Below are 17446 nucleotides of genomic sequence, written 5' to 3'. Positions count from 1 at the left end.
CTGGATCTGGACCTTTGGATCGTACGTCAACGTAAAAAAAACAACTTATTTTTTCAAAACTATTTTTCTCTTCTAGGTAGATCATAAACCCTTGAATATAAAAATGACTCAGTGAAATTGGTTAAGAAATGTAAAAATTATAGTGCTTTTTATCCAGAAAAACCGCAGTTCCCCTGTTTACTTGTATTTGTTTACAGGTCTTGCCTGTTCCCATATGCCAGTGACGTTGACGTAGGATTACTTTGGTTTGAAACAGGACGCAACCAGCAAGCCGAAGCCGAAGGACGTATCTGTGTCGTTTTTAATCCTCATCTGGTTATTGGCTTCAGTGTGGCGCTGCACGAATAGAACTACAACTCCCAGTAGCCCTATGGCGGCGCATATTATATACGCCGGAATTATGACATCTTATTTTGAGGACCAACACAGCTGAATAGCTGCTTCAATCAATGACGGTTTCCCAACTTCAACTGTCAGTTCCAATTTGCACATTGCCCTTTACAAGTTAATAATTTGCCGAGTTGAATACTCAAAGAGGCATTCAATTAAAATCAGCCATTCAATTATCAAAATAAGACGGTGGGTTCATGGTCCAGCGCAAGCTATGGAATAGAATTTGGATCAGCACGTGGATCAGCGACATTGGCCGGATATTCGATGAATGAATGATGTCAGTATCGGCAGCCGATACCGATACTGAATCGGATCGGTCACACCTCATAAATATGCCGCAAATTTGTAACACAACTGTATTTAGAGCTGTCACACACCCGGGTGTGCTATTGAATACACACTTAAACCCTTGTATTTTGATTTTGTGATTTTCTCAGATTAAAAGCTTTTAAAAATCATCCTTTTATAAAAGAAATGTGAGTGAGAAGTGTAAGTGATGTTCTAAGATCTGACCTAACCAGCCTGAACATCCCTTTGATTTGATTATATTATCAAGACTCATAAAACCTGTTCAAGCCAATTTGGCGCCTATTGGTTGGTTCCTTATTTGGTTGCTTTATGTTAACTTGTGTACTGTACTGTATGTGTTACTTCTTATCTCATTTTAATCTGTACCTCTTTTTTGACTGCGCTGATTTTTGGCTGCTATGACGCCTGAATTTCCCTTATGGGGATTAATAAAGTATAATATTATGTTATCTTATTTGGCCCTAGGGGGTGCCTCCATATCTATATATATTTTTTCATAACATATAAACCTACATCTGTGCGAAATCTGATGCTTTCACACCAAAGCGGGACTGCGATTATACGAGGCAGCTTACCAGAGCAAAAGTAGTGGTGTGACGGTAGAGCTACTTATAATTGAAAGAACAGAAGTGTCACTTGTGTGTGTGTGTTTGTGTGTGTGTGTGTGTGTGTGTGTGTGTGTGTGTGTGTGTGTGTGTGTGTGTGTGTGTGTGTGTGTGTGAGAAAGTTTGTTATGCGCTCTCTTGTAACATTTCACTGGCTTCCTCCTAAGAAAAAGTCACAATTGTTTCCAGTGATTGACCACTTCACACGTCCCTGAGCTAAGATCTGCTCCAGCCATCTGAGCGTGTGGAGGAGCGGCCATTTTACTCTGACACCACAGATATTTACACCCTCCATCCCTCTCCATGAAGAACATGAATATGAATAATCCTCAGGCTTTAATTTTTAGCATTTTTTTTATACTAGGAATGAGTGTGTGATGCTGTATGACTGGAACCCATCCCCCACCCTGACTAGGGCGCTCACTGTGCTGTTGAAGGCTTGGTCCTGGACCAGACAATAGAGATCTGTTCAGAGTCACACCTTGTCTGTGGCTGAGGATCTCTCACCTAGGAACCAAACCAAACACTTCACTCACTCACTCACTCACTCATTTTCTCATTCACTCGCTGTGAGTGTGATCTGTGTGATTGCGTGAGTGTATGTATATCGCCAGTAAATGTAAATCCCAACTAAATTCCAGGGGAGTAGACTGGGGGTTAAAACTCTTAATATCTAATATTTAATAGGGACAAAGCAAATTAAACTTGGCCTTATTTCCTTTCACATGACACAAAAGTGAAGCCCCCTTTTGTACTACGACAGGGAAAATCGAAATATTGGCGTTTTGCAAGGTTATAGACTCAAGGTGAAAAGGTGCTGCAGGCGTCTTGCCATTCTTGTTAGTTTTAGAGCGTCCTTTTAAATGTAGTGGCATGCCTTCTTGGAAACCATAAGTACTGTGAAAATCCATTTTTATAGTATTTCATACCATTCTGAACTGTGAGGGTTTAGACACAAATAACAAAACGCTGGAATTTGAGTGACTATGCCACCTGGAGTTGAAACAAGTTTTTGTACAGCAAAGGTTGTCAACTTGTGTTCTGGTCGTGAAAATTGAAAACAACGTGACCTTCCAAAGAGGCAAGAGTTTTTGCAATTGTAGCGGGAAAGTCAAACAATTGTTTTGGGTGACTGTTCCTTCCATGAACGCCCTTTTGGTCACATTTAAGATGCGTATTTATATATTTTCCAAGGTTTTCCCATGTTGGGTAGAAAAAAACTGTCAACAGGGCGACAGAGTGGGGTGTTTGATCGCTTGCAACTGCAGGGGGATCTATGATGGGAATTCCCGAACAGTGAATTTGATTACGACCAAGATGATTCAAGTGTGCAAGGTCGGATCTTCCTCCTCAGATGGATAAATCCCCCTGAAACTCCATTCTTAAAGGAGTTGTATCCATTCGGAGGGCGAGTCATGGCGAGACACGGACAGCTGTATAGATTACAAGATAAGCTACAGATGGACGGAGAGTCGGAGCAATGGGGGAGAGGAAAGGAAGCGTGTTTGGCCTGAGCATGTCCTGGGCATTTTCAAGATGGTAAACCGCAACTCTTCACTCGCAACTTCACTTTCTCACAGAATGAGAATCAGATTTAGCTACCGAGTGCGTTCCTCTACATACAGGGATAGTTGATAGGGTGGTGTGAGATGTGAACAATGCCCACAATGCTCCGATCCTTTCTTCCCGTCATTCATTCCGCTCATTCTCTACTTATTAAGTGAGTGCTCCAGCGGGCTGCTAGGACTGTTACTGATGGATCTAACCTTCTAAAGCAACACAGAACAAACACAAACTGCTTGATTAGCTTTGTGTTTCTGTGTGTATGTGTGTGTGTGTGTGTGTGTGTGTGTGTGTGTGTGTGTGTGTGTGTGTGTGTGTGTGTGTGTGTATGTGTGTATGTGTGTATGTGTGTTTTCTGTAACCTTGCTAGTTTCCAAATGTGTTTGAGCAAACGTTTTGGACGACCGATCAAATAATTCCACAAAGCTTGGAGATGAAAATGAACAAAACTCGTGACCTTAAAATGTTAATACGTGTAATGTGTGTCTGGAAAAGCCTGTGAAAATGAATGTGTGTTGTGTATGTGTGTCTGTGTCTGTGTACGTATGTACAGGAAGATATGTTTGAAAATTATTTTTCACCAATTATTTCAATTCTGTTTAAACACCTTTTCTAATGAGGAACATCTGTTTGTGTGTGTGTGTGTGTGTGTGTGTGTGTGTGTGTGTGTGTGTGTGTGTGTGTGTGTGTGTGTGTGTGTGTGTGTGTGTGTGTGTGTGTGTGTGTGTGTGTGTGTGTGTGTGTGTGTGTGCGTGCGTGTCTGTACATGCGTGCTTACGGGCTCGTTAACCTGCGCCCCGGCAGAGAGAAGAACGGCACAGATCAAATATTACATCAGTCAAAACACGCCAGACTTCCTCTGCCAACACCTGCCTTTTACTCCTCTCCAATCCCCCCATCCATCCATCTTTCTTTCCCTCTGTACCGGCAAAAAAAAGGGGAATAAGTGGATAAATAATTATAGGTATAAACACCTCCGGGGCAATCCGACAGGGTTTATTTTTCTCTCCCTTTTTCGTCTGATATTCTTTTAAATGTTTCCGTCTCCTCCAAGCAGCTTTTTTTCTTCAGGCGCCTCTGAGGGCCGCCACTTCAAAGCTGCGAGGGGGGGACGAGGGCCATCTCATCGGCATTTGTATTTTAATCGGCTACCCCTCCCCCGACCGCCACCTCTTCCCACCCACCACCACCACCACCACCACCACCACCTGCTTTCTGTCTCTCTCTCTAATACGCCTCCCCCCTCCACTGCTACAACCGCTTTATCGCACTCTGAAGGTGGAGGCACACTTTAAGAGACATTAGACAACATACGCAAGAACCACCGGAAGTACATGAGCCAGAATACTGTTGTCAGAATACCCAATAAGAACCCAGTTTACTTTTTTTGACATGCCATTCCATGCCACTAGGGGGCTCAGAGTGATTCCGTGGCACAAATTTCCTGAAAACAAATTTGCTGAATACAAAAAAACAGCAAAACAACAATGGCGGCGGTGAAAGAGGCTCGAATGCGACAGCGAGAGGAGTCGGCTGTGGCTTTGGTGTATTTAAAGATAGAAAAAATAAAAAGGATGTTGACCCCTAAATGAGAGTGACCCGGAAAAGGAGGTTGAAGTCCGTCCCCTGCCATGACGCAAGGGCATTTGGACCAGTTGTCGACAAGGGGAGCATTCAGAGTGAGAAAAAGACAACAGCAAAGTTTTCCTCCGGGGCTTGCACCGAAAACACTGAAAGAAATCATATCAGTGTGTCAGACATGTCTTTTTGGTCAATAAGTTTGACTTTTCAAGTATGCTTCCGCGTTTATCTTGCTTCTTTTATCGCATAACTGATATACCGATATTTATCGCTTTAACCTCACTTTTCTTCCAGTCAAACCTAGATGTTTTATTGGCAAGTTCACTGTTTCTCAACAAAGAACAAGGTGTGTATCTTCTGCGTAAATACACCTTTACATTTACATTACATTTAGTCATTTAGCAGACGCTTTTATCCAAAGGGACTTACAAGGGAAAATAACATTCAAGCTACATTGCGACAGAGACATTAGTGTAACAAAGTCCTTTAGAATGAATCCTTTAGAATGAAACCGGCAAACAGCGACAACTCTCATTCATTTCTATGGAGAGTCGGACTCCCATGTGATAGGCCCTACCCCTCTAGTATAAGCCACAGCCCTCTATGATAAACAACTCCGGGTCTGGACTTTTTTTAAATATTCAATTCTTGTGACAATTACTATGTAGTGAAATTATGTACATGAAATAATGACGTCCTCACAAATTCAAATTTTGAGAGTCTTTAGTGACTTTTAAGGCCTTGTATTTGTAAAACTGAATTGAAGACAATGATGATGTAACCCTGGCATGTAGTGCACATAGCAATGGATTTTAAGGTCCCGCTGATGCATTCTGGAACAAATACCAAGAGAATCGGAAGATTACACGAAAAGCTTATCCATATGCAACGAGAACCAGGAGGCCTTGCACTGTTACAACACACACACACACACACACACACACACACACACACACACACACACACACACACACACACACACACACACACACACACACACACACACACACACACACACACACACACACACACACACACACACACACACACACACATTTGACAACTTCTCTTTTCATGTTTGGCTCATAGGACCTATTTTACTCTGTGATCCCACACTTGCACTACATTAATCCCCTACTTTGTCCGCAATAATCTTACACTTACAGAACTGTAATCCCCCACTTTCCCAATGATAATCTGGCACTTACACACCCAGCAACAATGGCGTCTTGAGAGTCTGCCTCTCTCTCCTCCCTTTCGCTCTCTCTATTTCTCTCTCTCTCTCTCTCCTCGGTTCTCCCCCCCATTCCACAGTCACAGTGTCCTATCGCATGCAAACCCTGCAGCGGCATCTTTAGTGGTTTCTAATTCCTCTTTGGACTTGGATTGATAGTTTACCTCTGCCCAGCAACATCAAACAGAGTTGGGGCAGAAATATATAATGGAGAAAAATACCCTTAGTCATTATGTTCCAATGACCCAAAAACAAACTGAGTAAGTAAAAGTTGACTGGATTCAGTACCATCATTAAATGAAAAAAAAGTACCGTGATAAAAGTTCAAGTTTAAGTGAAAAAGTGGTTTGTACTGAAACTTAACATACAGTTACATACGGAGGCATGTACTGTGTTAATTCAAAGCGTTTTTTTTCTGTTTTTCTCTTTTCTTTTGGTTTTTCCTTTACGGCCTCTTAACTCCTGCAGGCCAGCTTCTTATCGTGGCCCGTCAGAGGAGGAGGGCCACCTGGCACAGCCTCGAAGCAGCCTCCCGAGGGATGGCTGGGAGGCGGGTCAGAGGGATTAGGAAAAAGGGGCCTAAGCCGCCACCGATGCCGATGTTTACGTAGGGACTAGCACCCCACCCCGAACAAGACCTCCACCCCGCCCAACCCCAAAAAGTCCCCCACCCCCTCCATCCATTTGTCAACACTGCAACACAATGGCAGATGAGGAAGAAACATATTTCCCATCCTCTGTAACAGTGATTCTCAATGTGTTTCACATCAAGGACCCTCAACTTGACACACATTAGACCACAGACCCCAAGTCTCTGGGACCCCCAATCTGAAAATGAGACCTTTATTGTTAAATATGATTTAGTCCAAACCTGCATACACTACCTTGTCTATATACTCTAGTTAGAGAGATAACCGTGAAAGTAGGATCCAAACAATCATTAATGTTCTCTCACGCTACTGATGTCTTGTAAATTAAATTATTGTCTAGCTATTAATCATTTTGCTGAGGACCCCAGTGGAACCTCTTGAAAGACCCCTGGGGATGCCCGGACCCCACGTTGAGAACCAATCTATAAGATTGAATCTATGCTATTAGTAGTTAAAAAAAATATTTATTAAACCTTTAGTTAGCCAGGTAATTCCCATTGAGATGACAATTTTCTTTATATGTTGTGTGTGTGCAGGTGTGTGTGTCTGTCTTTTCTTTGCCTGCACTTCTTTCTGAACAGTTAAAACAGGGGCATTATAAAAAACAACAAATTACAATTTAGGGAAAGTCATTAGATGTCCCTTTCAAAAGTTTTACCACCACAATCTTCGCCACGCCATCAATGTATGAATCACTTTGTAAAGCAAAAGATCAGCAGGAATTCCCCCAAAATGACTCAATTCACTCGTCTCGGGCTGCGCTGCGCGACAACGGTCGGGGTCTGTCCTAGGACTGAAGTAAGCATGCGGTCGAACATTGAGCTTGAAATGGACTCTTGTACATCCGCGTTGAAACCGCACGCTGTGATTGGTCGATCCATGAATTCATCGAGTGAGTGAGTGAGGGAATAAGGAGGAGAATGATGATGTCTTTTTGTTGACGTCTTCGTTCAACCACAGCTTCCACATCACAGACAGTTTCGCAGCCTCTCTGGTGGTTCCAGACATTTGCATGCGGCCCGAAATCCGAAATCTGATATTTTGTCTCCTTCAGCCTCTGAGCAGTGAAACAACACATTTTTACTCCATTCACAGCTTCATAATTGTTCATAAATCATGAATAAAACATCATGCTGATGTGTTTCAAGAAACTTTTTCAGACACGTCTATCATAAATAAAATATAAAAAACATGGGTACTGGTATAAATCGAATAGAAAAAAAGCCATAATACAGCGACTTCCAAATAGGTGTAACTATATGCAGACAGTTTAAACGGTGTGCTGGTAGAAATATGTGCCAAGATGTGTATTTTGGCTCTGTCGTTGATACCGGAAGTGAATGGTTTGTTTTGGTGGTTTCTGATTATATTGCAGTGTGTTAACTCAGGCAACATCACCGATAGACCAATAAGAACGTGTTGGCGTACGCTTCCCTTTCATTCGATAATATTTTTGCATTACGGAACTGAAGCAAAGTAATTATTCTCTACTATGGCATTCAATTCATCATGATTTATAAAATACTGACGACCAAGGAAGTAGCTAAGTTAATTAAGAATTGCATTACAGTTAACTCAATGCAATAGTCACAAGCCCAGTGTCTTACCACTTTTAAAGCATGTTGTATTTAATTTATGAGAAGAAAATATACTTTGATATGCACTTTTACCAACCGAAACTAAACCCTGGTATAAACTCTGCTTGTACAGCATGATAATATGCATATAAGACTGCTTTCTTAAAACAGAGCCTTTACTGAATGCTGTCCCCTTTCCTTTTCTGACTCTTTTTTTCTCCTCCCTTTACTCCCTTCATCTCCATTCATTGATTCTCATGCTGCTCTCCTCCACTCTTTTTTAGGAGGAAATTCCTTTCAGTAAAACACACAGATTGCAACACACGGACTCAGCAAGGAATATTTCAGCAGCGTCACCAGAGGCTCGTCGCCTCGAGACGGCAGTGATGGCCTCTCGTGGTGATACATTAAACACATTTAAATCACATTTAAACATTTAGTCGTTCAGCAGACGCTTTTATCCAAAGCGACTTACACTGAACATAAACATGTATGGTTTTGATCTAAAGCTTTACACATACACAGCCCTTCAAACCCGCTCAGAAACACATATACTAACCAACCCTTGAGGCATACACAATCCACACATACATGCGCTCACAAAACATACTACACACACACACACACACAAAAAACATGTCAAAACTAATACTACAAGCTCGTAGAGCCTAATCTGAGAGAACAATTCCATGTAAACATCCAGCGGTTATCAAAGATAAAGCTTAATTCTGAAGCCACAAGCCGTCTGGGAACAGGGAATAGCACAAATCTCCTTCTCGGACGTCTCAGTCTGAGAGGACCACTGATGTCTACGTTAATAAAAGAAGAAGCCGCCGCAATGCCGTATTACCACTTGGATTAGGGCAGAGTGAGGTTTTTATTGTCATTTTTCAAATGCGAGATTATTTTTGGCGAGTTGCTTATGTTAATACCACAACAATAAGTGGTCGTATACAACTTAATTTGACAATCTCGTTAGCGAGGTTTATCCAGTTGGAGTGCAAGATATGCAAATCTTTTCAGAACAAAAAGCTTTGATTTATCATTTCATTAGTTTCTTTTCTTTGCACAATCCATCCCCAAGACGGCAGATTCCATGGAAGGACATTGAGAATCTCCTCCACAAGAAAAAGGCCTCAGTAACTCTTTTGTAGGAGTCAAGAGCACAAACCATCACTAGATAAACAATTGAATTTGAAAAAAACAATTTAAAAACAACTAGACAATTGAAAAGTCACAACAAAGTTAACCCCTATTAAGCCAAGGAAATTGGATTACCGGCAATGCTCGCTTAGTGGTCTTGAGGTCAGGGAGATGAGCATTAAAGGAGACAGATGTGACATATAAGATGTGGACACAGACAGAGAGATGTAACGCACATGCACTGTCTTGTCCTAAAAAAGCCCCCCCAAAAAGAACGAATCGGTATAACGACAACAAATGATCAGAAGTGTGTTCTGTGTCCGACTCTTGCGATTAACTTTGGAGCCGACACTATGACCGCAAGTCGTCGATGCTACAACAAGCATTATTGGTTATTGGAGTTATTGGAACTGGGTTTAAAACTAAGTAAGTTGCGCGTATAAAATCCTGAATTTATTAATGTTAACTAGTGTCTAATATCCACTAGTCAATAAATCTATCTCTATCTCAATCTATGCACTTTGCATTTTTACAGAGACCGCATTTTTTTATTTTCAATTTTCAGGAGGCAGTTCAGACCGAGCTGCGTTTTTGGAGTCTGTGTAAATCCAGCTTTATAAACACCCCCACACACAAACTTTTATCGCGTGTGCTTCCTCCCTCTCTCCTTCCGTCTTGAAAAACCTGTGCTTGCCCTAGATTGATTCCCCTTCTTTTCTGTCCATTGCAGCCTCATTCTCCCTTCTTCTTAACCACCACACACACACATGTATTCATCTCCACCTCATACCTTTCAAGTGGCAGGAAGATGGTCCAGAAATGTGTGTACCGCCTTGCTGCCGCAGGGCTAATTACAAGGGAAGCTGCAACAAGTGAGTATTGTGTGGAGTCTCCGGGACACACAGGTAAAGAAAATGCTCTTTATCTTGTGACCCCTCCCGTACTCCTTACATGCATACACACACATACACACACACACTTACACAAACCCTAACCCCTAACCCTACCACAGAATTACAATCTCTGAGGATCTTTGTGGCCTGGACTCCTGGGTTGTAACTGAAAACTTTACACAGACCGAAGAGAAGAGAAGACAATATAAGACAAGACAAGACAAGGGCAGACAAGACAAGACAAGGAAAAACAAGTCAAGACAAGGGAAGACAAGGGCAGACAAGACAAGACAAGGAAAAACAAGACAATACAAGGGAAGACAAGACAAGACAAGGAAAAACAAGACAATACAAGACAAGGAAAAACAAGACAAGACAAGACAAGGAAAAACAAGACAAGACAAGACAAGGGAAGACAAGACAAGACAAGACAAGACAAGACAAGACAAGACAAGGGCAGACAAGAAAAGACAAGGAAAGACAAGACAACACAAGACAAGACAAGGGAAGACAAGGGCAGACAAGACAAGACTAGGAAAGACAAGACAAGACAAGGGAAGACAAGACAAGACAAGGGAAGACAAGACAAGACAAGACAAGGGAAGACAAGACAAGGAAAGACAAGACAAGGGAGGACAGGACAAGGGAAGACAAGGGAAGACAAGACAAGACAAGGGAAGACAGGACAAGGGAAGACAAGGGAAGACAAGACAAGACAAGACAAGGAAAGACAAGACAAGGGAAGACAAGACAAGGGAAGACGGGACAAGGGAAGACAAGGGAAGACAAGGGAAGACAAGACAAGACAAGGAAAGACAAGACAAGACAAGACAAGGAAAGACAAGACAAGACAAGGGAAGACAAGACAAGGGAAGACAGGACAAGACAAGGGAAGAAAGGACAAGGGAAAACAAGACAAGGGAAGACAAGACAAGACAAGACAAGGGAAGACAAGACAAGGAAAGACAAGACAAGGGAGGACAGGACAAGGGAAGACAAGGGAAGACAAGACAAGACAAGGGAAGACAGGACAAGGGAAGACAAGGGAAGACAAGACAAGACAAGACAAGGAAAGACAAGACAAGGGAAGACAAGACAAGGGAAGACGGGACAAGGGAAGACAAGGGAAGACAAGGGAAGACAAGACAAGACAAGGAAAGACAAGACAAGACAAGACAAGACAAGGGAAGGGAAGACGGGACAAGGGAAGACAAGGGAAGACAAGGGAAGACAAGGGAAGACAAGGGAAGAAAGGACAAGGGAAAACAAGACAAGGGAAGACAAGACAAGACAAGACAAGACAAGATAAGATAAGACAAGACAAAGGAAGAAAAACCCTACAAGTGTTGGTAGGATGATGATGACAGAAGTGGAGACACGATAGCTAAGCTAGACATACCTTTATACTTGCTCATTGTGTTTGTGGCACACGATGCCGGATGTGTGTGCATGTGTGTGTGTGTGTTTGTGTGTGTGTGTGTGTGTGTGTGGGTGTGTGTGTATGTGTTGTGTTATGTTGTGTGAAGTATATAGACCGCTGAGGTGAAGCAAAAGGAAAATACATGTTTCCCCTCTCATGCAACAGGTGATCGGTGAGGCTCAGCATGCTATCATCAAATTTTGTTTTTGTGAATTAACCTTCTTAATCCTAATCACAATCTCAACCTTAAATCCTCAAAGAAAACTCTGAGGTAGAACTTCTGCAAACACACATGCACAAACAGATGTGGCCCCCATATTTCTTCCTAAAAATCATAACGGTATAATAGTGTTTGGAAAAAAATCTGATAAGATCTGTCGGCTGTGATAAAAGTGAAGTAAACCAGGACATTTTATTTTTATATTTAATGTCCGAGCATCACAAATAACTATAGTGTCCCTTAAATAGCATGAGCAACACACTCCCAAGTGGTCCCTCTACATATTGGATTAGCCTACATACATACCTACAAAACAATCACCCGTTGTGTTTCACGATGTTCACCAAACTCAGCCGGGAGTCCATAAAATAAATCCCATTACGCAGATGTCCCCTTTTTGAGGGTCATAAGGGTATTATGCTTAAAAATCGCTCCAATTTACTGGCACTGGGAGAAAAGCACAGTTAATCATCCTGGTTTGGACTAAGTTGTCCGTAGAGATAAAAGAGATAAGAGATGCAGGCCGCCCACGCTGAGAAGTGTTGCCCACGCCGTGTGCTTTGTCAAATATCAATAAGGCTCTTCTGTCGCTCGTCCCCCTCATCATTCCCCTCACTCTTTTGGAGTCAGCTTTGGTCAATCTCTTGGTGTGTAAATGTCCAGACGTTAATATCAATTAACCAGCATTACAACCAATCCGTTTTCAACAGAGGAACTGCAGTTTATGAACCGAGAGGGCACTCGTTCTTCACTAAAATTCTCAGCAGCCTGTCTTGGGCTTAGTCCTCGTGTCTCCGGGGCCTCATGTGTGCCGAGCCCTCCGCTGACCTGGGATCAGATCCCTCCTTGCACTCAGCCCACATGTGATCATCAGGCATGCCTCCCTCAGCCATCAACATGTTTTCGGTTTTTTTTGTTTTTGTATTCCATAATGTCGTACACGATGTCAAAGCGCCTTCGGGTGGAGGGGCTGGTATCTGCGGTTTACAAGTTGAATTCAAAGGGTTTTGAAATTTTCCGTGTGTCAATCTAATCCCAGTCAGCCAGTGCTATATGCAGCGAAATACAACCCTACCCACTTTGTGGAAATTTGGAACGGGCAAAGAATTTGCATCAGACGTCTAAAGTTACCTTGAAACGTCAAAAGAAAAACTATCAAAAAGAAAAAGAAAAAAAATCACGCAAAAGTTGTATTTCCTCTTCCAAAAGACCAAAATAAATCCGGAACAACAATTTAGGAGAGGGAAGCCCTAATAATTTGAGTAGAACCCAAAATGTGGGGACGGATCCAGCATTGTCAGAGGTCGCCTAGGAGTTCAAAAAGAGTTGTGACGTTGGGAAAGGTCCCCGAACCCTAACCCCAATGGAAACCAGCCCTGACCACATAGCTCTGGTGCTGGGGGAGGGGTCGGGGGGGTTGAAATCTGCCGAAACACCCTGCTGGGTGTGAAGGATTTTAGCCCTGGAACCCCGCAAGCAAGAGGAGTGTTGATATGCTAAACGGGATCACCCAGATCCAGGTTTTCTGCTTCATAATCGCCTCTATCAGGACTGATGCTGAGGGTTGCTTCTGTGAGAGCGGTATACACACACGGCAACAACAGCAAAAACATAACGAAAACGAAACCACTCTCCCGGACAGGAAACAGATTTTGCATTTTTGACTGCGTATGCGATGACCACTGTATGAGGTGGTGACTGGACTTACAGATGGAGACATGGAGCTGCTGGGCAGGTAGGTTTCCGGCAGCATCACGAAGGGGTAACCCGGGTACGACGGCGTCTTGTACATGCCGCCATCTTGCTGCTGCTTCGACACTGGAAGTCATACACAGGAACAAATTAAACAGGTTATTATATTATTTTTATTGTTATTATTATTGTTATTAATATTAATAATTATTATTATATTGTTATTGTTGCTATTATTATTATTATTATTATTATTATTATTATTATTATTATTATTGTCACTATCAATAATACTTTAGAGGAGAAAAGACCAAAAATAAAATGGTGGGGAGCTGAATTTAACACTGATATTAAGATCTTGGTAGGTTTTAGAGTGTTATGATGAAAAAAATAGTTTCTACATTTTATACGTTGCGTTTTGACAGGCATGATAAAAGGGAAAAAGCATGTAGATCACCTTAGAGAAAAACTAAACGTCAATAGCTGTGATTAATTGAGGTTTGATTTTGTTTAGCTTTAATTTTTGAATGAATACATTGATTCTTAGTGCCTTTAAGAATTGTAATAAACACCCTAAATTAAAACAAAAATAAAGAGTTGCGAGAAATCCAAAAGTTACGAGTAATGTTAACGAGTGGAAGAGCGGGGCAAATTTTTTTTTTTTTTTTTTTTACATGAGGTGGAAGTGTAGCAACAATCACCTGTCCTCACAAGCACTCTCTCCTGGAGCCTGTGTGTGAGTTTGCTTAAACTTTCGGGTTCAGGAGGGTAAATCACATATTATTATTCGATCTTGATTCCCATAACGTTACTTGTGTATGCTGTCATGATGTTAACTCCAACTCCTCAGGAAAGAAATTAAAGTCCACTCTCGACCCTTCTCTCCGAACCCCCCCCCCCCCCCCCATCAGTTTAGCACTTTAAACTTGTTATTTTAAACATGTTGTGACTACAGCGCACAAAGTTATCATTTGAATTGGGTAAATCATCAGTTATGCCATAGGGCAGCAGGGTGATGTTAACAAATGAATCATTCACCATCACCATTTTTTTTTTTACAAATACCTCAATATCAATAATTTGCTGAAATGTTGGGGGGGTGACTATTGGTGCTTTCATAACCTATTTACACACAACACAAACAATCATTAGTGATGTGACTACAAGCTGCATTACAGCACTTTTTAATATATATACTGTATATATGAATAGTCAGTTTGCAGTGCACAAAATACAACTCCCCAAAAATAAATTACAAATAAATACAAAGCCAAATAAATAGAGCTTGAACTTTTCAGGCACCCACCTCCGTCCAGATGATCCCTGTGTTTCTCGGCGTAGCCCCTCGGTTCCGTCTCGTGTCCCCGCCTGACCGCCTGCAAGTGGACGCCACAACACGCGTGGCTTAGAATCGGAACCAGAGCCCGTCTGCTGGGCCAGCAGGCGTTCGATTCACATGTACATGGAGTTTGCCTCTGTGACAGTCGGTGCGTCGCGGCGCAAACAGACGGGAAGCATTAAAAAAAAAGAAAAAAAAAGAATGACAGAACGCTTGAAAGCCTAAAAAAGCTGAACAGAATATATATATATTTTTTTTTTTTAAATATATTTTTACCCTTTTATATGTATATATATATATATATATATTAAAAAAAATTTTTATATATATATATAGAGAGAGAGAGAGAGAGAGAGAGAGAGAGAACACACAAAGTGTTCTCTATGCACCAGATAAAGACAAACAAATGCAAAAGAGGTTGTGACGGGGATACGCGGCAGCACGAAAGCCGTACGACCGTCCAAATATCAATATTCACATTTATGGGGACATTCGGGGATATCCCTGCACGCGGGGAACAACGCGCATCTGGGATCTACTCGTACGGGCACGGGTGATAACGAATGGGTTAAGTCGGAACTTATGACAGCGCCGTTATAGCGCCGTTACAATACGCGCTGAGAGCCCACAGCTCAACAACAAAAACTAAACGGCAGCGGCGGCAGCGGCAACAACAGCAACAACAGCAACAACAGCAACAACAGCAGCAACAGCAACTTTTCCGCCGCGACCTACCCCCGCGTGCGAACTTTGGTGCGTTTCCGACTCGTGCACGAGCGACGACTTGAGGTCGGCCAGGTCGCGCTCGGTGAGCGCGCTCTCCCGCGCCTTCTCCTCCTGCTCGCCCTCGTCCTGGAACGCGATCATCTCGTCGTTGGCCCCCAGGTCGTCCCCGCCGCCGCTGCTCAGCTGAGGCATTTTGTTTCGCTTTGTTTTTTGTTTGTTTGTTTGTTGTTGTTGTTTTTTGTTTGAAGAAAAACAACAAAAAAAACAAATAGGACGGACGCTCAAATAAAGAAAGTGTGAATAAAAAGGAGGAGAAGGGAAAAAAGGAGGAAAAACTTGGGGAGGGAGGGAGGGAAGGAGGGCGGGAGGGAGGGCGCGATCAGCCGCGGCGGTCCTCTGACGTGCCGGAGAAGAGACGGGGGGAACCTGGCGTGAAGCGTCGGCTCGGCCGGCGGGGACGGGGCGGCGGAGGAGCGGCGCGCAGGGAAAGTTTTCTCCGCGCTCGGCGGGCGGAGCAGGAGTGTTCCTCTCGGCGGCGAGCGGCGCATTTGAGCTCCGGGGCGGAGGAGAAGAGCCGCGACATCAAAGGCGGCCGCGCGGGTGATTGACAGCTGCGGTGACTTGTTGGGGGTTGTACGGTTGTGTGAGCGGAGGCTGCCGCTCTTAAAGGGACAGGCCCCCCCCTCCCTCCTCCCTCCTCCCTCCTCCCCTTGTTCTCCGCTCTGACGCCTCGTCCCGGGTAAAGTTGGATGTTTCTTTCTTTTATTTTTTTATTTACTTCCCCCCCCCCCCCCCCCCCCTTTGGTTTTTCTTTTGTCATTTATATATTTATTCATTTCGACCCATATTTATTTATTTATGTGATTTATTTATTTATTTATTTATTTATCGGTGGGATTTACCTCTGTTTAAACCAAGTTACAAATGAAATGCATTCTGAAGGACAGACTTGAGAACAGAACATATACAACATGATAAATGTCTGTGTGTATATATTTATTTATTTGTTTGTTTGTTTGTTTATGTGTTTATTTATTTATTTATTTATGTGATTTATTTATTTTGTTTGTTTGTTTATGTGTTTATTTATTTATTTATTTATGTGATTTATTTATTCATGTAATTTGCCTCTGTTTAAACCAAGTTACAAATGAAATGCATTCTGAAGGACAGACTTGAGAACAGAACATATACAACATGATAAATGTCTGTGTGTATATATTTATTAATTTGTTTGTTTGTTTGTTTATGTGTTTGTTTGTTTATTTATTTATTTATTTATATAAAACATATATTTTTTGAACAAACACACAACTTTTATGACATTGTTGAATTTGTTGTTTTATTCATTGTTTTGATATTTCTCGATATTGTTAGGGTTAGGTTAAGGGTATATAAAAATTTGTAATATTGTTTTTTTTTTTTTTTTTAACAAATACACAGCTTTCTTGACATTTTCAGACAGTTAATGAGGATTTTTCTTTTTTAATATTTTTAAATGTCATTTTTTAATTATTGTTTTTTTTTTTCAGAAGCCAAAATAAGAAGCTAAAGAAAATAAAAGACCAAAAACTACTGCCGGTGAGCAGGAGCCTTGGACCATTAGTTTGGGGGTCATTAGAATAATTCACATATTATATATTCTGCTTTCATGCTTCTGTCTGTCTGAAAGATAGGGCGACAGGCTATTTCTTTTCAAAATTGATGTATTTTTGTTGTATAAGTGTGCAGTATCAGTCCTACCAAGTTTCTGGTTGGGGTTTGAGCCCTAACAACCAAAAAAGTGGATGCGGGTTCGAGTCCTGCCATGTTTAAAGGCCTGTTTTAAATTGCACTGCGACGTCCTCATCTGTAGTTAGTTTTTTATTTCTGTGCTTTTAATCTTCTATGTTTTTTTATAATGGCTTTCATGCTTTATGTAAAACACTTTGAATTTACCTTGTGTATGAAATAAATGGCATTTGGTATAAACATAAACTTGCCTTGCCTAAATAGGCCTATCTGGCTCGTTGTAGCCAGTAATGTTGCTCATTTCATTCCTCGCCATGTTTACTCTGATTGTATAAAACTCTGATAGAAAGTGTTTTATTCAGATTTATAT

General features: G+C 41.9%; 1 protein-coding gene across 4 annotated transcripts in view; it reads right to left on the bottom strand.

Moving 5' to 3' along the window:
* Window positions 1-15551, bottom strand: part of tcf7 (transcription factor 7) — a 68229-nt gene extending 52678 nt beyond the window's left edge. For all 4 annotated transcript variants that reach the window (XM_080014153.1, XM_080014152.1, XM_080014155.1 and 1 more), the window contains exons 1-3: window positions 15355-15551; window positions 14587-14656; window positions 13297-13406 (exon numbers count right to left, since the gene is read on the bottom strand). In XM_080014153.1, the coding sequence (XP_079870279.1) occupies window positions 13297-13406; window positions 14587-14656; window positions 15355-15537 (363 nt within the window). In that variant the 5' untranslated portion in view covers window positions 15538-15551. The remainder of the gene's footprint in view (window positions 1-13296; window positions 13407-14586; window positions 14657-15354) is intronic.
* Between the last annotated feature and the right edge of the window lie 1895 nt (window positions 15552-17446).

This window comes from Zeus faber, assembly GCF_960531495.2.
Source record: "Zeus faber genome assembly, chromosome: 14".
In the NCBI taxonomy this organism is placed as follows: Eukaryota; Metazoa; Chordata; class Actinopteri; order Zeiformes; family Zeidae; genus Zeus; species Zeus faber.
Note: the sequence above shows the minus strand (reverse complement) of the source record. Positions and strands in the feature narration are given on the sequence as shown.